This window comes from Monodelphis domestica, chromosome 3, assembly GCF_027887165.1.
Source record: "Monodelphis domestica isolate mMonDom1 chromosome 3, mMonDom1.pri, whole genome shotgun sequence".
Lineage (NCBI taxonomy): Eukaryota > Metazoa > Chordata > Mammalia > Didelphimorphia > Didelphidae > Monodelphis > Monodelphis domestica.
In genome coordinates, this window is record NC_077229.1 from 92806194 (window position 1) to 92831390 (window position 25197).

At 36.4% G+C, this 25197-nt stretch overlaps 1 protein-coding gene across 5 annotated transcripts in view; it reads right to left on the reverse strand.

The window, feature by feature from the left end:
• The window catches only part of MLLT1 (MLLT1 super elongation complex subunit), a 117928-nt gene that overhangs the window by 81312 nt on the left and 11419 nt on the right, over positions 1–25197 (reverse strand). For all 5 annotated transcript variants that reach the window (XM_056822550.1, XM_056822549.1, XM_056822547.1 and 2 more), the window contains exon 3: positions 20294–20376. In XM_056822550.1, coding sequence (XP_056678528.1) covers positions 20294–20376 — 83 coding nt within the window. The remainder of the gene's footprint in view (positions 1–20293; positions 20377–25197) is intronic.

Sequence of the window (25197 nt, forward strand, 5' to 3'; positions counted from 1 at the left end):
CAATATGGTACTGGCTAAGAAACAGAGGGAAGGATCAGTGGAATAGGCTTGGGGTAAGTGACCTCAGCAAGACAGTCTATGACAAACCCAAAGATCACAGCTTTTGGGACAAAAATCCACTATTTGACAAAAACTGTTGGGAAAATTGGAAAACAATATGGGAGAGATTAGGTTTAGGTCAACATCTCACACCCTACACCAAGATAAATTCAGAATGGATGAATGACTTGAATATAAAGAAGGAAACTATAAGTAAGCGAGGTGAACACAGAATAGTATACTTGTCAGATTTTTGGGAAAGGAAAGAATTTAAGACCAAGCAAGAATTAGAAAAAAATTACAAAATGTAAAATTAATAATTTTGATTACATTAAATTGAAAAGTTTTTATACAAACAAAACCAATGCAACCAAAATTAGGAGGGAAGCAACAAATTAGGAAAAAATCTTTATAACAAAAAAATCTGATACAGGTCTAATTAATCAAATACATAATGAGCTAAATCAATTATACAAAAAAATCAAGCCATTCTCCCATTGATAAATGGGCAAGGGACATGAATAGGCAATTTTCAGATAATGAAATCAAAACTATCAATAAGCACATGAAAAAGTGTTCTAAATTTCTTTCTTTTTTTTTATAAACCCTTACCTTCTGTCTTGGAATCAATACTGAGTGGTAAGGGTTAGGCAATGGGGTCAAGTGGCTTGCCCAGGGTCACACAGCTGAGGCCAGATTTGAACTTAGGACCTCCAGTCTCTAGGCCTGGCTCTCAATCCACTGAGGTACCCAGCTGCCCCCCTAAGTTTCTTATAATTAGAGAAATGCAAATCAAAACAACTCGAGGTACCACCTCACACACCTAGCAGATTGGTTAACATGACAGCAAAGGAAAGTAATGAATGTTGAAGGGGATATGGCAAAATTGGGACATTAATGCACTGCTGGTGGAGCTGTGAATTGATCTAACCATTCTGGATGGAAATTTGGAACTATGCCAAAGGACTTTAAAAGACTGCTTGCCCTTTGATTCAGCCATACCACTGCTAGGTTTATACCCCAAAGAGATCATACAGAAAAAAGACTTGTACAAAAATATTTATAGCCATGTTCTTTGTAGAGGAAAAAACCTAGAAAATGAGGCAGTGTCCATTGATTGGGGAATGGCTGAACAAATTCTGGTATCTGTTGGTGATGGAATACTATTGTGCTAAAAAGAATAATGAAATGGAGGAATTCCATGTGAACTGGAATGACCTCCAGGAATTGATGCAGACTGAAAGGAGTAGAATCAGGAGAATAATGTACACAGAGACGGATACACTGTGGCACAATCGAATGTAATGGACTTCTCTACTAGTAGCAATGCAATAATCCAGAACAATTCTGAGGGACTTATGAGAAAGAACACTATCCACATCCAGAGGAAGAAATGTGGGAAACACAGAAGAAAAACATATGATTGATCACATGGTTCAATGGGGATATATGATTGGGTATGTAGATTCTAAATGATCACTATATATTGCAAATATTAATAATATGAAAATAAGTTTTGAACAATGACACACATAAAACCCAGAATTGCTTGTGGGCTCTGGAAGGGTGGAAGGAGGAGGAAAGGGCAAGAACAGGAATCATGTAACCATGGAAAAATATTCTAATTCAGCTAATTAAATAAAATTAAAGAGAGAAAAAAACCACTAGAAAGAATAGTATAAATGGGAGTTCTTAAAATGATATAAAGCATTTACCTAAAATCATCAGCAAGTATTATTTGTATTAGGGGAAAGCTAAAAACCTTCCCAATAAGATCAGGAGTGAAAAAAGGATGCCCATTATCACCAATATTATTTAACATAGTTATTAGAAACACTAGCAATAAGAGAATAAAAAGAAATTGAAGGAATCAAAATGAGCAGAAGTAATAAAATACTTGAGAGTATACCTGCCAAAATAAACCTATGAATTACATGAACATAATTGTAAAACATTTTTATACATTATCAGATCTAAATAATTAGATAAATATTCATTGTTCATGGGAGGATAGACCCAATATAATTAAAATGACAATTCTACCAAAACTTATCTACTTATTCAATACTATCCCAATAAAATTATAAAAAAAAAATTATCTTATTGAGCTAGAAAAAATAATAACATTCATTTGGAAGAACAGAAGCTCAAGAATAGCAAAATAATTAATGGGGGAAAAAAAGTAAAGGAAGATGGTCTAACAATATCAGATTTTAAACTGTATTATAAAGCAATAATTATCAAATCTATTTGGTACTGGTATCTAAGAGATAGAAAGGTAGATCACTGGAACAGAATAGATAGATATACAATAAACAGTAATAAAGGATTATAGAAACCCTGTATTTGAACAAAATATAGATCCAGGCTATTAAGATACAAAAATCATTCTTTGGTAAAAATTGCTGAGACAACCACAACCTTCACTAAGATAAGATCAAAATGGATACATGGTCTAGTCATGAAAGGAGGTATCATAGGCAGATCAGAAGAAACAGGAACAGAATCAACACCTCACACCCTACACCAAGATAAACTCAGAATGGGTGAATGACTTGAACATAAAGTAGGAAACTATAAGCAAATTAGGTGAACACAGAATAGTATATATGTCAGACCTTTGGGAAAGGAAAGCTGTTCAAACCAAGCAAGACTTAGAAAAAGTCACAAAATGTAAAATAAATAATTTTGATTACATCAAATTAAAAAGGTTTTGTACAAACAAAACCAATGTAACCAAAATCAGAAGGGAAGCAACAAATTGGGAAACAATCTTTATAACAAAAACCTCTGACAAAGGTCTAATTACTTGAATTTACAAAGAGCTAAATCAATTGTACAAAAAAATCAAGCCATTCTCCAATTGATAAACAGGCAAGGGACATAAATAGGCAATTTTCAGTCAAAGAAATCAAAACTATTAATAAGCACATGAAAAAGTGTTCTAAATCTCTTATAATCAGAGAGATGCAAATCAAAACCTAAAACAAAAAATTCTTCTATTTTTACTCCTTTCATTTATGATCCCTTTGCAATCTGGCTTTTGAGATTATCATAATCTCAAAATTAATCTCAAAAAATCTCAAAGATTATCATAATCTCAAAATTAATCTCAAAAAATCTCAAAGATTATGATAATCTCAAAAGCCAGACTGCAAAGGGGTCATAAATGAAAGGAGTAAAAATAGAAGAATTTTTTGTTTTAGGTAGCTGGCTCTAAAAAAAGCGGAAAAGCACAGGACAACAGCATAAGAGCATGGTAGAGTCAAGTGAAGGTTTTTTAAAGAATGGGACAGATCTGGACATGTTTTTAAATTTTTTAGGTGAAAGAGGCCAAAATATTAAGAGAGATTCAAATGAGAGAGTAATATAATTAAGGGAACGTATGTGTCCTCTTGCCAGATGAGGACAGGATCAGGAGAACAAGAACAGCTAACATCAGAAATAGATAACGAACCTGTCATAGAAATATTTGGCACAGTTCTGTGACTTCCAGCTATATTCAACAACACAATGAGTATAAGAGAGAAACAACTGATAGAGATCATCTACAGTTAGAATTTGTCAAATCCTGAGCACTCATTGGACAAGGCAAGAAATTCAAGCAGGACAGGGGGAGAATGGTTGGACATCAGTCAATATTAAAAAGACTTGATCATCGTGGTGGAGTGCAGGCTTAATGAATCAAAATAACAGATCATAAATCAGCCAAAAAAGCTAATGCAGGGTTAAGAAGGACTATCCAGGAATAGGAAGATAGTTCTGTTGCTTGGTTAGATTAGATCTAAAGTAGTGAGTTCTATTCTGAGTACACTTTAGGAAAATACACTAATAAACTGCAGAGTGCATAGAGAAATCAGTACAGTAAAATCCAAATTTTCATTCCATAAAATGTTGTGCTAAAGGAATTTTTAACATAGAGAAAAAAAAACTTAACAGGCATGTGATAGTAGTCTTCAAAGATCTGAAGGGTTGTAACTTTGAAAAGGGATTAGTTTTTCTTTGTCCCAAAATGCAAACAAGGTATAAGTGTAATGCCTAGATTTTGCAGAAAGACAGATTTAGGCTTGACATAAGATAAACTTCCCAGAAATCAGTTATCTAAAACCAAAATGGACTACTGATGGATACTCAGAACCTCTGTAATGGAGGTCTTAAAGCAAAGGCTGGATACAGTTACTATATGAAAGAGAATTCTTTCTTATTCTTATTAAGGATTCTTATTAAGGAATGGGTTAGACTATGGTCTCTGTGGTACCTTCCATTCTGGATTCAAAGATGCCCACTTAGGAGTTGGACTAGATATTGTGTCTGAGGTGCTAAGATTCTGTGCTGAGGGGATTTTCTGCTTAATATAAGGAGCAAAAGATTCTAGAGGCAAAATGGTACCAAGGATAAAGGCAGACTATTCAGGAGCCAGGAAGATGTGGGTTTAAAGGTCACCTCAGATACTTACTAGCTGTTTAACCCAGGTCATTTTTTTTGTTTTTACAGCAAAGCGTCATCATCTTTGGATCTAAAGGATTCAACAAGGGGGAGAGTAAGGCAAAACAGGATCAAGGGAAGGGGTAGATGTCCAAAGGAAAAACCAAGGTGACAACAGCAGACTTTCTAAGGAGAGATGGGGTGAACCAAGAACTAGTGCATTTGGTTTGTAGGAAAGTGGGGAGAAAACATTAACATAGAGGAACAGTTTTATTTTCCCTGCATGATACCCTATTATTGCCAGGCAGGCAGGAGGGAGGGAGGGGTGAACTGGGCATTTCACTCTTCCTTGACATACAGAAGAGTAGGTAATGACCTGCCCCACAGCCTCCATGATAAAGAAAGTTTGTATAAGTCCCCTTTGCCAGCTGAGGGCCAGAGCTGTTTCCTCCAAAGATTCTGGAAGTTGCTATCTTCCATCTCTCTCCCACTCTCCCCTCAATGTCCCCAGGGGACATTTCCCCAGGTTCAGTCTCTGGAAATTTTTTTGGTTAAATTCATGCATGTCAATCATGACAGCATGGGAGGGGCATGCCTTGATAATTCATGACAGGAAACTTGCAAAGAGTCTTCTGGCCCCAGATTCGGTTTGAATTTGTCAATTTGGAGTAGGAAAAAAGAACTAAACATTATAATGATCAAGTCTGTTCCCAGGAAAGAAATGTACCTCCCTTCCATTGCAGAGGAGGAGGACTACTGCAGACACTAAGACACAATTGATGTCTTAGTATAAAAGCTAAAAAATAAACTCATTTTTATTCTGTTATATGATAGCTCTTTGAATAGGGAAGGAAATTATATATAATCAATTAAAAATGTTAAGTTACTTTATATAATTGAATCTATATCTTTTATTTCATCCATGTAAAGAGCTCTTGGGAAGGGAAAAGGGAATAAGCATTAATATATTAATGTTTACCAGTGTGCTAACCACTTTACAATTACTATCTCATTTGGTCCTCACAACAATTCTGGGAGATAGATCCTTTTTTATTATCCCCATTTTACAGTTGAGAAACTGAAGCAAACAAAGGTTAAATGATTTATCCAGGGTCAAACAGCTATCATGTATCTGAGGACAAATTTGAACCTAGGTCTTCTTGATTCCAATGGATAGAGCAGTTCAGTATCACTATCTAACTGCCTCTTGATGAGGAAACTCCTTCCATCAATGCAGATTAGCAACTTCTACAATTTATAGATATGGAAAATTATCTGGGGCTTTAAGAAACTGAGTATCTTTTCCAGGATTATGAAGCCCATATTCATTAAGAGGTGTAGTGTATCTAAACTCAGGTCAGTCCTCTTATCAGGATCTCTCTCTAAGTTTTTATACTTCCTTATCTGTATAACTTGAGGTTGGATTAAATAATCTCAAATGTTCTTCTCATTTTCTATCTATAATCCTATGATATATCTCCACAACAGAATAAAGGCTAGAGATAAGGAACCTATTTCTTTCTTGCCTTTGTAGACCCAGTACCAAGTACAGAGCACAACACTCAGCATACAATGAATAAATGTTTGCTAAATTCAAAGGAAGTTATATTCTCATGTCTTAATCACCCATCTCCCCAACTCCATGAGGACAGGAATAACAATGTCTTATCGCAACTTTGTACCTCCTCCAATACAAAGCACAGTTCACCTTCCACATAATAAATGTCTTATAATTTTCAAAGTGTCACATCCTTAATGTTATGTGAAATGATGATGATGGAGAACCAACAACACAAGATTCCTAATATGGGATTAAATGCCAAGCAAAAAGAATTCTTAAACTGCTTATCATTAAAAAAAAATCCAAGAATTTTTAAATGGGCCCAATTAAGTTCTGATTTAATTTCTGCCCCAACATGGCATTTGGGCCATCAAATGAGACTTTCTACTTCTCCTCCAGAAACACAGCTGGCCAGTATGAGTAGTCCCTGAAAACAAGATAAAACACTCACTATAATAAATGCATATCTTCAAAACCCTGTGGGGGTCACAACTAAGTCTGAATATTCCATGCAATGCAGCTGGGAGTTCTAAAAAATACACTTGATGAGGCTCTAGCTATTTTAAAGTACACAGACCTAGAGTTCCATGTTTCAGCTGTCTTGTCTGTAATCTAAAGTAGCAAACATTGTTCTTGGTGCTATGCCTGAACCTCTTTGAAAGGAAAATGCTATATGAATTCAAGGCACAACTGGAAAAACAGCTCCAGTTGCCCCAAACTCTCAGCCACAGAAAAGGCCATGAATGTTCAAGGGACAAATGGGGAGGGGAGGGGGGGAGACCATAGAAATTCTTTTAGGATTATTTAATTTTTGCTTTTGTATCCTCAATTCCTAAGATGGTGTATTCCACACAGTAGATTCTTAATACTTTTTCAAATTAAATGAAGTATCTGATCTTTGAGAATGAGATGATCAAAGAATAACTCTGCACTGCCCAAAATGTCATAATGGATTGTGCCACTAGTCAGTTAGTAAATATTTATTAAGTACCTACTATGCATGGGGTATTATACTAAGTACTGGTGAAATGAAGAAAGGTAGTTCCTAACCTCAAGGAATCAAGGAACTCACAGTCTAAAGGTAGAGACAACACATCAACAACTACATACAAACAAGCTTTATGGAAATAATCAACAGAGAAAAGATGGACTGGGAAATGCTTCCTATCAAAGGTGGGATTTTAGCTGGGACAGGAAGGAAGCCAGAGAAGCCAGGAGATGAAATGAGATCAGATGAGATGAGGAGGGTAAGCATTTCAGCCATGGGAGATGTTATTAATGTCGTTCATCCTTTGTTTTCAAAGTAGATCAACAACATCATAAGATGATATCTTTTAAAATTTATTTTTTAAACCCTTACTTTCTGTCTTAGTAACAACTCTAAGACAGATGGGTAAGGGCTACGCAAACAGGGTTAAATGACTTGTCGAAGGTTGCATAGCTAGGAAGTGTCTGAGGCCAGAATCTAGGTCTGGCTCTTTATTCACTGTGCCAATCTAGTCACCCCAAGGGTAATTAATGTCTTTTGACTCTAGCATGGGCAGAATTTAGGTGAGGCAGAGTTGCAGTGTCATCAGCCTCACTCTCTTCTAGAATCATCAAAGTCCAATGGCAAGACAAAATCAAGATGACAATTGATGACCTGGAATGCAGTGGATGACCTTAGTGTCCTCCAAGTCTGACCAAACTCTAAATATACGACAGCACCTGCTTTAGCTGCCTTCATGACTGTTGCAACAAACTATCCTTGTTCACCCTTTCCACTAAGGGAAGTCTTCACATGCTTGGAACTGACATTTCCCTAAATCACTGACAGGTCTGAGGCCTAAGCCTGGTTTAACCTATGATGTGTGGCCCTTGCACAAAGTACAGCTTCTTGGAGCCACAAGTGATAGGCTTATTATGAAAGATAGATAGCCAATGAAAATTCTCTGTCTGGAGATGGAATATCTTATTCATGAACAGCAAAGGAGACCAGTGTCAATGGACTGCAAAATAAGGGGTGGAGGAGGAATAAATAAGAACTAAAAACCTAGAGAAGGTTATAAAGAACTCTGAATGCCAAACAGAAGATTTTCTATTTGATCCTGGGAATGATGGAGAATAACTGGAATTTACTGAATAGGTCAGACCTGTACTTAGGAAGATCACTTTGATAGCTGGATGGAAGAGACTGGAATGGAGAAAGACCAATCAGCATGTTGTTGCAATAGTCAGGAAGAATCCCAACTGAAGAAATTAATTCTTTAAAGTCCAAAGAGATTGGGATCTCAGGAATACTAAATTCAATAAACATATAAGTGCTTACTGTAAACATACAACACTGTACTAGGCATTGGAGAGAACTTGATTTCAGTAAGCTCAAATAAAACTGCTCAATATAGGTAGTCTCCAATTATCTTCAATAAGTGCCTATGTCTTATAAAAACCTTCATATACTTATCCAATGATTTTTGTCAGCATCATCAAATATGTACAAAAGTAGAAACACAACAGTAAGAAGTCTATTTCACAATCTGCTTTTCTGCACAATTTCTACATCATAAAATTGATGATCACCAGTACCAGGTATTTCTTTCTAAGGGTGAATATAAATCAGGAGTTAACAAATAGAGACTGAAGTCAGAGAGGAAGGACTGTTCCAAATCAGACCAGGGCTCAAATGAAGACATAGCAAAGATGGATGGAGATGTTTCCAAAGACCACATGCTGTCTTTAGTCCCTGGATGGAATTGATCTTAGGAGTTCTGAGTTGAGAATCTGGTTCCCAATTTCAAAACTCTTAAAAATAAGGTTTGGTGACCATTAGAGCTTGACTGTTCCAAATAAAATTTGCATGGTTTTCTTTTCTATCAAGTTCAAAGTGACATGACACAGTTCTCAACCAACAAATCTCAACTGTTAAATACTGTGATTTCTGACTAAGAAGATAAACAGGGGACAAATATGTAGCTGACATGTATTCTTTTTTTTTTAATTTTTAAACATTATTTTATTTGGTCGTTTTCATACATTATTCACTGGAAACAAAGATCATTTTTCCCCTCCCCTCCTCCCTCCCCCCCTCCGCCTTTCCCTCTCCCATAGCCGACGCATGATTCCACTGGTTATCACATGTGTTCTTGACTTGAACCCATTTCCCTGTTGTTGGAATTTGCATTATAGTGTTCATTTAGAGTCTCTCCTCAGTCTTATCTCCTCCAACCCTGTAGTCAAGCAGTTGCTTTTCATCGATGTTTTTACTCCCACCATTTATCCTCTGCTTGTGGGTAGTATTTTTTAGATCCCTGCAGATTGTTCAGGGACATTGCATTGATACTAATGGAGAAGTCCATCACCTTCGATTGTACCACAATGTATCAGTCTCTGTGTACAATGTTTTCCTGGTTCTGCTCCTTGCGCTCTGTATTACTTCCTGGAGGTTGTTCCAGTCTCCATGGAATTCCTCCACTTTATTATTCCTTTTGGCACAATAGTATTCCATCACCAACATATACCACAATTTGTTCAGCCATTCTCCAATTGAAGGGCATTTTCCTCATTTTCCAATTTTTGGTCACCCCAAAGAGCACAGCTATGAATATTTTTGTACAAGTCTTTTTGTCCATTATCTCTTTGGGGTACAGACCCAGCAGTGCTATGGCTGGATCAAAGGGCAGACATTCTTTTATCGCCCTTTGGGCATAGTTCCAAATTGCCCTCCAGAATGGCTGGATCAATTCACAACTCCACCAGCAATGAATTAATGTCCCCACTTTGCCACATCCCCTCCAGCATTCATTACTTTCCATAGCTGTCATGTTAGCCAATCTGCTAGGTGTGAGGTGATGCCTCAGAGTTGTTTTGATTTGCATCTCTCTGATTATAAGAGATGTAGAGCACTTTTTCATGTGCTTATTAATAGTTTTTATTTCTTTGGCTGCGAACTGCCTGTTCATGTCCCTTGCCCATTTGTCAATTGGAGAATGGCTTGACTTTTTGTACAATTGATTTAGTTCTTTATAAATTTGAGTAATTAAACCTTTGTCAGAGGTTTTTATGAAGATTGTTTCCCAATTTGTTGCTACCCTTCTGATTTTGGTTACATTGGTTTTGTTTGTACAAAAACTTTTTAATTTGATATAATCCAGATTATTTATTTTGCATTTTGTAACTCTTTCTAATTCTTGCTTGGTTTTGAAGTCTTTCCCTTCCCAAAGGTCTGACATGTATACTATTCTGTGTTCGCCTAATTTTCCTATAGTTTCCTTCTTTATGTTCAAGTCATTCACCCATTTTGAATTTATCTTGGTGTAGGGTGTGAGGTGTTGATCTAAGCCTAATCTTTCCCACACTGTCCTCCAATTTTCCCAGCAGTTTTTATGAAATAGTGGGTTTTTGTCCCAAAAGCTGGGATCTTTGGGTTTGTCATATACTGTCTTGCTGAGGTTGCTTGCCCCCAGTCTATTCCACTGATCCTCCTTTCTGTCTCTTAGCCAGTACCAAATTGTTTTGATGACCGCTGCTTTGTAATATAGTCTGAGATCTGAGACTGCAAGACCCCCTTCCTTTGTATTTTTTTTTTCATTATTTCCCTGGATATCCTTGATCTTTTGTTCTTCCAAATGAACTTTGTTATAGTTTTTTCTAAATCAGTAAAAAAAAATTTTGGAAGTTCCATGGGTATGGCACTAAATAGATAGATGAGTTTGGGTAGGATGGTCATTTTTATTATATTGGCTCGTCCTACCCATGAGCAGTTAATGTTCTTCCAATTGTTCAAGTCTAGTTTTAGTTGTGTGGAAAGTGTTTTGTAGTTGTGTTCATATAGATCCTGTGTTTGTCTCCGGAGATAGATTCCTAAGTATTTTATTTTGTCTAAGGTAATTTTGAATGGGATTTCTCTTTCTAGTTCTTGCTGCTGAGCTGTGTTGGAATTATATAGAAATGCTGATGACTTATGTGGGTTTATTTTGTATCCTGCAACTTTGCTAAAGTTGTTGATTATTTCGATTAGCTTTTTGTTTGAATCTCTAGGATTCTTTAAGTAGACCATCATGTCATCTGCAAAGAGCGATAATTTGGTCTCCTCCTTGCCTATTTTAATGCCTCCAATTAATTTTTCTTCTCTAATTGCTACTGCTAGTGTTTCTAATACAATGTCAAATAATAGAGGTGATAATGGGCATCCTTGTTTCATTCCTGATCTTAATGGGAATGGATTTAGTTTATCCCCATTGCAGATGATATTAGCTGATGGTTTTAGATATATACTGTTTATTATTTTTAGGAATGACCCTTCTATTCCTATGCTTTCTAGTGTTTTTAGTAGGAATGGGTGTTGTATTTTATCAAAGGCTTTTTCTGCATCTATTGAGATAATCATGTGGTTCTTGTTGGTTTGCTTGTTGATGTGGTCAATTATGTGGATAGTTTTCCTAATGTTGAGCCAGCCTTGCATCCCTGGTATAAATCCTACTTGATCATGGTGAATGACCCTTCTGATCACTTGCTGGAGTCTTTTTGCTAGTATCCTATTTAAGATTTTTGCATCTATATTCATTAGGGAGATTGATCTATAATTTTCTTTCTCTGTTTTTGGCCTACCTGGCTTTGGAATTAGTACCATGTTTGTGTCATAAAAGGAGTTTGGTAGAACTCCCTCTTTGCTTATTATGTCAAATAGTTTGTATAGTATTGGGATTAACTGTTCTCTGAATGTTTGATAGAATTCAATGGTGAATCCATCAGGCCCTGGGGATTTTTTCTTAGGAAGTTCTTTGACGGCCTGTTGGATTTCTTTTTCTGATATGGGATTATTTAAGAAAACTATTTCTTCTTCTGTTAGTCTAGGCAATTTGTATTTTTGTAAATATTCATCCATATCACCTAGGTTGGTATATTTATTGCCATATAGTTGGGCAAAGTAGTTTTTAATGATTGCCTTAATTTCCTCTTCATTGGTGAGATCCCCTTTTCATCCTTGATGCTGTTAATTTGCCTTTCTTCTTTCCTTTTTTAAATTAGATTAACCAGTACTTTGTCTATTTTGTCTGTTTTTTCAAAGTACCAGCTTCTAGTCTTGTTTATTAGCTTAATAGTTCTGTCACTTTCGATTTTATTAATTTCTCCCTTAATTTTTAGGATCTCTAGTATGGTTTTCTTCTGCGGGTTTTTAATTTGTTCATTCTCAAGTTTTTTGATTTGCATTTCAAATTCCTTGATCTCTGTCCTCCCTAATTTGTTAATATATGCACTCAGGGATATGAATTTTTCTCTAAGTACTGCCTTGGCTGCATCCCATAAGGTTTGAAAGGATGTCTCGCCATTGTCATTTTCTTCAACAAAATTGTTAATTGTTTCTATGATTTCTTCTCTAACTATCCGATTTTGGAGTATCATGTTATTTAATTTCCAATTAATTTTTGATTTGGGTCTCCATGTACCCTTGCCGATCAATATTTTTATTGCCTTGTGATCTGAAAAGGCTGCAGTTATTATTTCTGCTTTTCTGCATTTGAGTGCCATGTTTCTATGACCTAGTGTATGATCTATTTTTGTGAATGTGCCATGTGGTGCTGAAAAGAAGGTGTATTTTTTTGTCCCTATTTATTTTTCTCCATATGTCTATTAACTCTAATTTTTCTAAGATTTCATTCACCTCTTTTACCTCTTTCTTGTTTATTTTTTGGTTTGATTTATCTAAATTTGATAGTGGTTGGTTCAAGTCTCCCACTAATATGGTTTTACTGTCTATTTCCTCCTTCAATTCTCCTAGTTTCTCTATTAAAAATTTGGATGCTATACCATTTGGTGCATACATGTTGATTAGTGATATTTCCTCATTGTCTATACTCCCTTTTAGCAGAATATATTTACCTTCCCTATCCCTTTTGATCAGGTCTATTTGTGCTTTGGCTTTGTCAGATATCATGATTGCAACTCCTGCCTTCTTTCTATCTGTTGAGGCCCAAAAGGTCTTACTCCAACCTTTAATTCTAACCTTGTGAGTATCAACCCGCCTCATATGTGTTTCTTGAAGACAACATATGGTAGGGTTTTGGGTTCTAATCCAATCTGCTATTTGTCTACGTTTTATGGGTGAGTTAATCCCATTCATGTTCAAAGTTATGATTGTCATTTGTGGATTCGCTGGCATTTTGATATCTTCCCCTAGTTCTGACCTTTCTTCTTTAGCTTTCTCCTTTTGAACCAGTGATTTACTTTAGGTCAGTCCCCCTAGTCCCCTCCCTTGAGATGCTTCCCTTTCTAGCCCCTCCATTTTTATGCTCCCTTCCCCTCCCCCCTCTCCTTCCCTCCCTTTTTATACTCCCTCCCCCTCCTTAATTTTCCTTTCTTTCTTGCCCTAATGGATAAGATAGAATTCAGGATCCCACTGGATCTAGATGTTCTTCCCTCTCAGATTTGCTTTCACTGAGAGTAAGGTTTAAGTAATTCCACTTCACGCTCTCTTCCTCTCCTTCTCATATGAGAGTTTTTTCCCTCCCCTTCCCATGTGTATCTTTATATGGGAAAGATTATTCTATTGAGTCCCCCCCCTATTTCTTGAAGTTAATCTTAGTATTATCGATGGTTTCCCCCTCCCTTTTCCTTTCTTTGCCCCCACTTTCCCCAAACCTTCTTAATGCCCCAATCTTTCCCTATGCATGTTTCTTATAACTACTCTTATGATGCTACAATTTTTGAGAGTTACACAAAACATTTCCCCCACATATTAATATATATAATTTGATGTAAATGTAGTCCTTATAGAAGAGAGTTTGACTTAAAGAAAAAGATAAGATTTATCTCCTTTTCCCTTTCTTTCATATTTACCTTTTCATGTTTCTCTTGCTTTCTGTGCTTGGATATCAAATTTTCCACTAAGTTCTGGTCTTTTCTTAGCAAATGCTTGGAAATCTTCTATTTTGTTGAATGCCCATACTTTTCCCTGGAAGTATATAGTCAGTTTTGCTGGGTAGTTGATTCTTGGTTGGAGACCCAGCTCTCTTGCCTTTCTAAATATCGTGTTCCATGCTTTGCGGTCTCTTAGTGTGTTAGCCGCTAAGTCGTGTGTGATCCTTATGGGAGCCCCCTTATATCTGAAGCTCCTCTTCTTGGCTTCTTGTAGGATTTTCTCCTTTTCTTGGAAGCTCTTGAATTTGGCAATTACATTCCTAGGGGTTGTCTTTTGGGGATTTAGTATAGAAGGTGTTCTATGAATCCTTTCTATTTCTCTTTTGCCCCCTTGCTGCAGAACGTGAGGGCAATTTTCTTTTATAATCTCCTGTAGAATAATATTGAGTTTATTGTTTATCTCTGGTTTTTCTGAGAGACCGATAATTCGGAGGTTTTCTCTTCTCCCTCTGTTTTCGAGATCTGTGACCTTCTCAGTGAGATATTTTATGTTTTCTTCTAATTCATTAATTTTTTGGGTTTGCTTTATTGATTCTTGCTGTTTTATCATCTCGCTTTCTTCGAGGTGCTTAATTCTGGTTGTTAGGGACTGGTTTTGCTTTTCAGCCTTGTCAGCCCTTCTATTGGATGCTTCGAGTTCTTTTTCCAATTGAACAGTCTTATCTGTCAGACTGCTGATCTCTTTCTCCCATTTTTCTTTCCAGAAGGTTTCCATCTTTTGGATAAGTTCTAGTTTGAGATCTTCCAGAGCTTGTTGATAGTTTCCATTTTGGGAGGCATGTTCTGATTTTTTTTGGATTTCCTCCTCATTCTCCTCTTTTCCTTGGGTACTTCCACCATAAAAGTTTTCAATAGTCACTTTTTTCCCTTTCTTCCTGGAGGCTTGATTTTGGGCCATGTGAGCCATCCCTTTGGTGGTTTTATTCCCCTTTCCTTTTTGGTCTGGGGTCTGGGTTATATGGGCGGTTTTTCTGTGAATTTAGGTTGCTTCAGACTAGTTCTTCCCAGCCTCCGAGGTTTCTTAGAGCGCTGGGTCCCTGATCACGCAGCCGCCCCAAGTACAGCTCCACTGACTGCCGTAATCAGCGCCGGATTCTCCAGTGAAACTGCCCTGAGACGTTTTTTCCTGGCAGTCCCCAGATCCCAAGGACCATGGAGTGCCCCCCCCCCCAGACAGAGACGTTCCCCACTCACTCGCTGTCCTGGTGAGAGCTCAGGTAGCTCACTCTGGTTTGGTGGGGGAGGTGGGGTGGGGGAAGGGCGGCTCAGTTCACTTTTCTGTGCAAGCTTTTCCTCCTTATTATAGTGTGGAAATGTTCAAACCCCACGTACCTTCACCTCTATGGAGTACTGGGAATACTGGGGTGTCCTTTTGTTCCTCCAAAGGTGATTTTTATGCTCCTTTGATGTAGTCTATTTCATTCGGTGCCGGGGAGAGGAAGCGTGTGGCGTCTAGATTGCAGCCATGATTACCCGGAAGTGACATGTATTCTTATATTTAGATCATTCATAAAGAAATTGGCAAAGCAGCTGCATCTTTTCATCAGAATTTACACCTTAATCATTAAAATAGTATCCCAAATTCTTTTAATGGGATTATCTAATATTCAGGAACAGCACAAGGCAGAACTGTCACTGTCTAGAGGAAGCAGATACTTTACTGTTAGCTGTAAATTCCAACCAAACCATGGAAAGTGAAGCAAGAGGATAGTGACAACCTTGCAGATTTAAGACAAGACTGATATTCTGGTAGAACCTAATCTACTACTTATAGACTCCTGCTTTAACATGCCATTTGATACTACAAATCAACATATCTATAGAAAGTTATTAGCTCCAAAATAAAATACTGGCTGGAGAGGCAAATGGAAGAAAAGAATTATTTATTAAACTCCTACTAAGTACTGTACTAAGCATTTTACAAACATCTCATTTGATCCTCATAACAATGCCAAGTTTTAGGTGCCTTTATTATCTCCATTTTACAGTTGAAGAAAATGAGGCACATAGAAGTAAAATGACAAACAAGTCAAATCAAATTTGGCCGTATTCAGTGAGTATGTGACCTTAAACAAAAGGTCACATACTCACTGAATACGGCCAAATTTGATTTTGGGACTTCCTAACTCCCAAGTTCAGCTCTCACACTGTGCCACTTAGGTGGAAAGTAAAGGAAGGATTTGGGAGGAAAAATCCAAATAATTAACAAAACTCAATAAATCTAGACAGCATGACATATCAATTCCTTCATATAAAATAAACTTAATCCAAAGATAGCTACATTCTATCTTATCTTGGCAAACATCATCTTTACACTCAAATAACAAAAAACATTGCCATTCCCTGTATACGGGTGCATCTCCCTTACTCTTCCTCTGCCAACACTAAATAATATGGTTTAAGAAAAAAATACTGAATAATACTTGTAAAGAACACTGTTAAGATCAACCCTCGTTCTAGAAGACCAACATAAAGAAAGCTACCTACCCCATGCCAGCTAGATGATAAGAATAAATGTGCAGACAAGCACATTTTTGGACACAACGAATCTAGACATTTGTTTTGTTTGTTTATGCATTTTTGCTATAAAGGTTTTGTTTTACAATTGGAGTATTAGAAGGGAGAGAAAATAATTACTTGTTAGTTAAAAAAATTAATAATGACAAAAAGAACACTTTTATGGCTAGCCAAAAACAGCTCTTTCAGCCAAGAATCCAAAATACGGGCAAAGTCTGAGGGAATATTCATTTCAGAAACCATTTCCTTGTTTTGTCATACATGGGAACTAAAATACCTCTCAATGATTTAATTCATAATAGTGACCAAGACCATTCCCCACTAAAATGGACGTGAATCTTTACTAAACTCTTAAAAGTGACAATATGAACATGGCAAGGTTTCCATAAAAGGCCTGAAAGCAGGTATTTTATGATGGAATGGATTCCTGCAAAAACAGTACACAGCTTCTACTCAAGCCAACCTCTAGTCAGGTGAAACACCTGAACTCTCTCAGAAGTTCATTAATGTAATAATTGTTTCGAGTGCATTTATCCTAACACAGATAGTCACCATAGAAAGTGATATATGACAAAGGTGGCATATCCTTATCATGTTTTCTAGAAAACCAGTCCAGAAACTCTCCACTCTTCACCCAACACTACTAGCCAAGTACTAATTCCTCCAAGTCAAGTACTTCACCTAGGCTTTCTTGTAACACCAAGATGATCTTGGATTCCCTCAGGCAATGTCACTGGAGCTCAAGCTCCAGGAAACACTATCTAAGCCAAAAAGTAATCAAACTTAGGCCAGGCAAAAAGCTGTATACTCACTCATTTAAAAAACAATCTAAGAGAAAGAAAACTACAGACCAGTCTCCTTAATGAACATAGATGCAAAAATCTTAAACAGAATACTAACAAAAAGACTCTAGCAAGTTATTATGAGGATTATTCACTATGATCAGGTAGGATTTATACCAGGAATGCAAGGATGATTTAATATTAGAAAAACCATCCACATAATTGACCAAATCAACAACCAACAGACAGAAAACACATTATCTCAATAGATGCAGAAAAAGCCTTTGACAAAATATAACACTCATTCCTATTGAAAACACTAGAAAGTATTGGAATAGATGGGCCTTTCTTAAAAATAATAAACAGTATATATTTAAAACCATCAGTAAGAATCATCTGCAATGGGGATAAGTTAGAAGCCTTCCCAATGAGATCAGGAGTCAAACAAGGATGCCCATTATCACCTCTATTATTTAACATTTTACTAGAAACACTAGCAATAGCAATTAGAAAAGAAAAAAATTGAAGGGATTAAAATAGACAATGAGGAAACCAAATATCAATCTTTGCAGATGATGTGATGGTCTACTTAAAGAATCCTAGAGAGGGGGCAGCTGGGTAGCTCAGTGGATTGAGATCCAGGCCTAGAGGTGGGAGGTCCTAGGTTCAAATCTGGCCTCAGGCACTTCCTAGCTATGTGACCCTGGGCAAGTCACTTAACCCCTTGCCTAGCCCTTACTGCTCTTCTGCCTTGGAACCAATACATAGTATTGACAGAAGGGAAAGATTTAAAAAGATAATAATAATAATAAATAAAGAATCCTAGAGAATCAACCAAAAAGCTAGTGGAAATAATCAACAACTTTAACAAAGTTGCAGGATAAAAAATAAATCCACATAAATCATCAGCATTTCTATATGTTTCCAAAACAACTCAGCAGCAAGTTAGAAAGAGAAATTCCATTTAAAATCACCCTAGACAATATAAAATACTTAGGAATCTATCTGCCAAGACAAACACAGGAACTATATGAACACAACTACAAAACACTCTCCACACAATTAAAACTAGATCTAAACAATTGAAAAAACATTGATTGCTCATGGGTAGATGAGCTAACATAATAAAAATGACAATCCTACTCAAATTAATTTACTTATTCAGTGCCATGTTTATCAAACTACCAAGAAACTTTTTTAGCTGAATTATAAAAAAAATATAACAAAAGCTCATTTGGAAGAACAAAAGATCAAGAATATCAGGGGAACTAATGAAAAAATGTGAAGGATGGGGCCTAGTAGTACTAGATCTTAACCTGTACTATATAAAGCAGTGATCATCAAAACAATATGGTACTGGATAAGAGACAGAAGGGAGGATCAATGGAATAGACTTGAGGTAAAGACAGTATATGATAAATCCAAAGATCCCAGCTTGTGGGACAAGTTTGACAAAAACTGCTGGGGAAAATGGAAAACAGTATGGAAGAGATTAGGTTTACATCAACATTTCACACCCTACACCAAGATAAATTCAGAATGGAAAAATGACAAATATAAAGAAGGAAACTATAAGTAAATTAGGTGAACATAGAATAGTATACCTGTCAGATCTATGGAAAAGTAAAGAATTTAAGACCAAGCAAGAGATAGAAAATATTACAAAATGTAACATGAACAATTTTGATTACATTAAATTAAAAAGGTTTTGTACAAAGAAAATCAATGCAACCAAAATTAGAATGGAAGCAACAAATTGGTAAAACAAAAATCTTTATAACACAAACCTCTGACAAAGGTCTAATTTCTCATATTTATAAGGAGATAAATCAATTGTACAAAAAAATCAAGCCATTCCCCAATTGATAAATTGGTAAGGGACATGAATGGGCAGTTTTCAGATAAAGAACTCAAAACTATCAATAAGCATATGAAAAAGTGTTCTAAATCTCTCATAATTAGAGAAATGCAAATCAAAACAACTCTGAAATACCACTTCACACCTAGCAGACTGGCCAATATGAAAGCAAAGGGATGTAATAAATATTGGAGGAGATGTGGCAAAATTGGAACACTAATGCATTGTGGGTGGAGTTGTGAATTGATCTAACCATTCTGGAAGGCAATTTGGAACAATGCCCAAAGGGCTTTAAAAGAATGCATAAGAGATAATGGGGAAAATGTGTACAAAAATATTTATAGCTATGCTCTTTGTAGTGGCAAAAAATTGGAAAATGGAGAGATGTCCATTGATTGGGGAATGGCTGAACAAACTGTGGTATCTGATGGTGATGGAATACTGTTGTGCTGAAATGAATGATGATGAACTGGAGGAATTCCATGAGAACTGGAAAGACCTCCAGGAATTGATGCAGAGCAAAAGGAGCAGAACCAGGAGAACATTGTAAACAGAGACTGATACGTGTAGCACAATCAAACGTAATGGACTTCTCTACTAACAGCAATGCAATGATCCAGGACAAATCTGAGGGACTTATGAGAAAGAACGCTAACCACATCCAGAGAAAGAATTGTGGGAATAGAAACGTAGAAGAAAAACATATAATTTGATCACATGGTTCGATGGGTATATGATTGGGGGTGTTGACTTTAATTGATCATTCTACAGCAAATACTAATAATATGGAAATAGGTTTTGAACAATGATACATGTAAAACCTAGGGGAATTGCTTATCAGTTCTGGGAGGGGGAAGGGAAGAGGAGGAAAGGGAAAAAACATGAATCATATAATCATGGAAAAATATTGTAATTCAATTAATTAAATAAATTTTTTTAAATGAAAATAAAAAACAAAAACCAATCTAAGTAAGATCAAAGAAACTTCACACTAGATGTATCAGTAGAAAAATGTTTAGGGTACAGCACCTCAGGAAGACACATCTAACAAAGTATGAAACAAGGGGGTTGTGCTATTGAAGGGAATACCCAAACAATCAGACTTGAGACTGAATTCTATTTACCAGGAGGAAAGAAAGGCAACCCCTTCAAAGTCAAGAAAATCAAGGAAATTCCTCTGTGTAGAAACAAAGTCAAAGGGTAATAACTCTTTACCTTGTTCTTGAAATGAACTTCAATGGGCATGATGAAACCCGCGTAGCCAGACTCCTCCACTTTGTAAGGGGGCTCTTTGCACACTAAGGAGGAAGAGAAAAATGTTAAAATCCCAGCAAGAACTAAGATGATATCAGTCTTATTTACCAAGCAACCTTACTTGCTATCTCTTGACTCAATAAATTAGCTGCTCTTTTAATGATAATGGGTTTGGGGGCAGATAGATCACTCAATGGACAGAAAGTCAGGTCTGGAAATAGGAGGTCCTAGGTTCATCAAGTCTCACACTTCTTCCTAGCTGTGTGACCCGGGTAGATCACTTAACCCTAATTACTTAGACCTTACCACTCATGCCATGAAACCAATTTTAATAAAGAGAATATCATTTTTTAAAAATTATAAGAGGTTTGGGGTGGTTGGGCTCTCATTTAGAAATATTAAATGCCACATTCCCTTTATGTATTGCACCAAAACACAAGTTATCTGTGAAGGGTAAAGTTATGAGAGTTTAAAGGAGTAAAAATAAACATTAGAAAAGCAACTTAGCTAGAATAATAGGAAAGAAGAATGTCAAAATTTTAGGTATACTGAGATCATCTGTTTCTGGGGTGCTTAACTTGAGTTCTGTAAATCTTTGGTTTCCTTTCTAATCTTGTATATTTTATATGTAATACATTTAAAAACATTATTCTGAGAAGGGGTCCGTAGACTTCCCTAGACTGCTAATGGGGTCCATGACACAAAAAGGGTACCCCTGATCTAGTCCAAATCTTCCTCTTAAGGATAGGGAAGGGGAGGTTCAGGGAGAAGAGATTTACCCAAGGTCATACGGACTCAAGGTAAAATATAAATAATGCAAGTCTCCAGCCCTTCCAGCCCCACTTGGGCCAATGGCTCCTTTCACTCCACTGTCCAAGTTTTATCTTTGGCATGAAGTTCTTCTAGGATAAGCTCTCACTTCAGGACTTTCAACAGGGTGAGCATCAGCCTTCAAGAAGGATTGAGAACCGATGTCTCAATTTGGTTTTTGTATATAATAAGTTATAGGCTTGTAGTAGATTGAATTCAGTAGCTTCCCTGGTCAGTGTGAGCTCGTTGATCTGAAGAGGTTTGTTACACAGAAAGGAGATGATTTTCTGATTCTTCCCCTGGCTACTGTGCTCCTCTCTCAAAACTACTTTGCATTCATTTTACATGTTATGTTATATTATACGCATATGTATACTAAAACACATGCATGTTTTCACCATTAGAATATAAGCTCCTTAAAAGTAGGGACTGTTTCACTTTTGTCTTTGTATCCCTGAGTACTTGGCCCAGGATGTGGAACAAAAGAGGTTCTTAAAAAAGGCTCGTTAGTTGATTGACCTCTCTGTTAAGCTAAATTTAATCTAAACCCCTAAAACTGTAAAGGAAGTAAAATTTTCCCATTCTTCTATATAAGGCAATCAGAGAAGGTAGCAATAAATACTAGGATGAGTACCAGACTTAGAATCTGAGGATAGATTTTTATGCGATTTCCTCAGATCCTAATACTAATCCTGATCATCTCACCTCAAAAATGATCATTTAAAAATACCTGTGCTATGTATGTCATAGAACTATTGTGAGGAGCTGAGAGAATATAAAATGCTTGGTAATGCATTAAACAAATTTCACTAAGCTGTTAGCATCACTGATTTAAAAAAAAAGGACAAAATTAAAGGACCAGAAGGAGTTTCAATAAAAAAAAATTATGATTTCATATGCTACTACATATTCCTAATTCCTCCTATGAAGTCCCACTGGTTCTTCTAATTCTTCACCCTGGACATCATATAATCACACAAGACAATGCAAGACCAGATGCTGCCAGGCATATGAGTGTAGCAGTTTGGAAACACAACAGCGGAGTAGATCAGTTCATAGGATTTAGAAATAAAAGGGATCATAGAAGTTATCTAGATTCAACCCCATCATTTTTACTGACAAAGAATTGAAGCCTAGAGAGGTTAAGTTACTTGCTCAGGTCATACAGATAAAACGTAGATGAGGCAGGATTTGAACCCAGGTCTACCTGACTTAACTCCAAGGCTCCATATATATTATGCTGTTTCTATGAGACAAAACACTGCATAAGCCAGCACATGTTGTAGCACTCTCCTCACTTAAGGAAAGCAAAACATTCATAAAAAGGATCTCGAGGATATAACTGTATTCCTAAATTCTACAGAAATTAAAAGAACTAAGGCCAAGATGATCATTTTCCCTAAGACCATGGAGGCTTTGCTAAACCAGTCAGTAGAGTAGGTTTTTGGCAGCAGTGAAAGGTTTTATTGGGTCATCTATTATAAGTACCCAGTTGTCCTTTATCTAAGTAGCAACATGAAATGTAAATAAGTTCAGAAGCAGCAAAAAATGGAGTCTCAGTATAGTTAGTGGTTTCCTCAGCCCTACCTTCTTCATCTCCTTTCTGTGTAACAAACCTCTTCAGATCAACGAGCTCACACTGACCAGGGAAGCTACTGAATTCAATCTACTACAAGCCTATAACTTATTATATACAAAAACCAAATTGAGACATCGGTTCTCAATCCTTCTTGAAGGCTGATGCTCACCCTGAATTAATCACTGAGCTATTAAATTATTTTAATTTTCCACTTATAATAGCAGCTGAAACCTCTACAGTACTTTATGTTTTATAAACCATTTTCCTTACACCCCTTTAATGGAGGCAAAATATCACTGCCCTCATCTCCAGATGAGGGCCCTGATGAAACTAAGGTGCCTAAGTGTCTCTAGTCATAAAACAAAGTAATCAAAACTCAAAGCTAGCTTTCCTGACTTAAGTGCCTGTGCTTTTTTTTCCTACTAGGCCACTCTAACTCTTTCTAAGAGGGGAGGAGAGTGAGATACAGAGCAAAAATGGATGCTTATCATGTTAAACTAACAGATATCTCAAAATCAGAAAGCTGATAATGAAGCACTAGGTGCTTTAAAGCCTGAGGAAGTCTTAAGTGGCTTATACCAAGTTAATGGAACTTCAAAATCACAAAGCAGGCAATGGCTTCACTTCTAGTTGAAATCATAAAAGGCCCGTAGTACCAGCCTTGACTCCATCTCACTCAGTGAAATCCATAGCAGCTTACTAAATAAACATCACCAATGCTATACCTTTTCAGAAACTAGATAGAGACTCTCTTCTGATTCACTGATGACCCCCAACATTACTCCCTAAGATATTCTATACATTGCAGGATCTCAGAACTAGAACAGAAATTTCCTCCCAACATCCTTATAAAAGATCAACCATCCATTGGAGAACTAAGGCGACAAATTAAAAGAAAAGAAAAATCTGGAATTGAAGGCAGCACCTACCAATTGGGGAATCACTGAGCAAACAGTGATATATGAAGAGAGTGGATTATTGCACCATAAGAATTTATGAAAGAGATAAATTCAAAGAACAGCGAGTTGTATGAACTGGTTCAGTGTTTTAAAAAAAAAAAAACAGAACCAAGAGAGTAATTTATAAGGACAGTAACATTGTAAACAAAAACAATTTTGAAATAGTTAATAATTCTGATCAAAAAGCAATGTCTCCAGGTGACTTATGAAGAAGTATATTATTTAATTCCTGACTGAGAGGTGATGAACTCAAAAAGCATCTGAGATTTTGGGCCATTTTTGTCTTGTTATGATTATTTACTAGTTTTTGTAATATCTTAGCTTTTAATTGGGGCTGGGTGCCCCTCTCCCAAAAAAGTCACTGAAAATTTTTTTAATGGAGAAAGAGAACAGAAGAAAAGAAAGCACTGACAAAAAGGACAGTTTTTAAAGTATAGTATGTAATTTATTATATATTTCTAAGGAAAGGGGACTATCTTTCTTGCTTGTAATTTCCTCATCTATAAGTGTAGATAACAATAGTATCTACCTCCCAGTGTGGTTTTAAAATAAAATGAGATAATTATAAAATACTTTTTAGAACAGGGCCTGGTTGATATTATAAAATGTATAGAATCATGTTAGATTATTTCATTTTATATATATAAAATATATGTAATTATTAAAAATATTATCCCCAAGCAATTAGCAGAGTTCCAGGCACATAATAAGTACCCATTAACTCCTAAGATCATTCCACTTCTGGATATCTCATTGTTAGAAATTTTTCTTACATTTAACTTAAATTGTTTTCTCCAGCTTCGACCAGTTGTTTATAGTCTGCCTACTGCGGCCAAGCAGAATTTATTGATTCATTCCTTCAACAAGCATTTGTTAAGCACCTACTATATGTAGTACATTGTGCTAGATGATGAGAATAAAACGGTCTCTGCCCTGAAGGATCTTATATTCTACTAGAGAGAAGAATAGCATGTAACCAGACAAGTCAATAAAAAAACATATACAAAGCAATGCCAGGGAAGAAAAAGCATAAGCAACTGGGGGAGGGGAGGGCAGGGCACAGAGAGATTATGAAAGGTCCTGGGAAGGAGGTAGCATTCCAGCTGAACCTTAAAGGGCACTAGGGATTCCAAATGGGAGCCTGAAGAGAGCACATATTCCAAAGAGGAAAAAAAGTCTTTGAAAAAGCATGGAGGTGAGAAATAGAATGCAATCTACAGGGGAACAGCAAGTAGGAGAATTTGACTCCAACAAAGAAAGCCTGAGTAATATGAAACTGATTGGGGGAAAAAAGGTTGGAGCCAGATTGTGATGGTCTTTAAATGCCTTTTATCACACAGGCAATAAGTAGCCACTGGAACTTCTTAAGCAAGGGAGTGACAAAAAAAAAAAAAACCAATGCTTTAGGAATATCAATCAATTCTGTGTAGAAGATGGATGAGAAGTGAGAAACTGAAAAGAAGAAAATCAATTAAGAAGCTATTGAAATAGACTAGGTAAGAGGTGATAAGGACCCA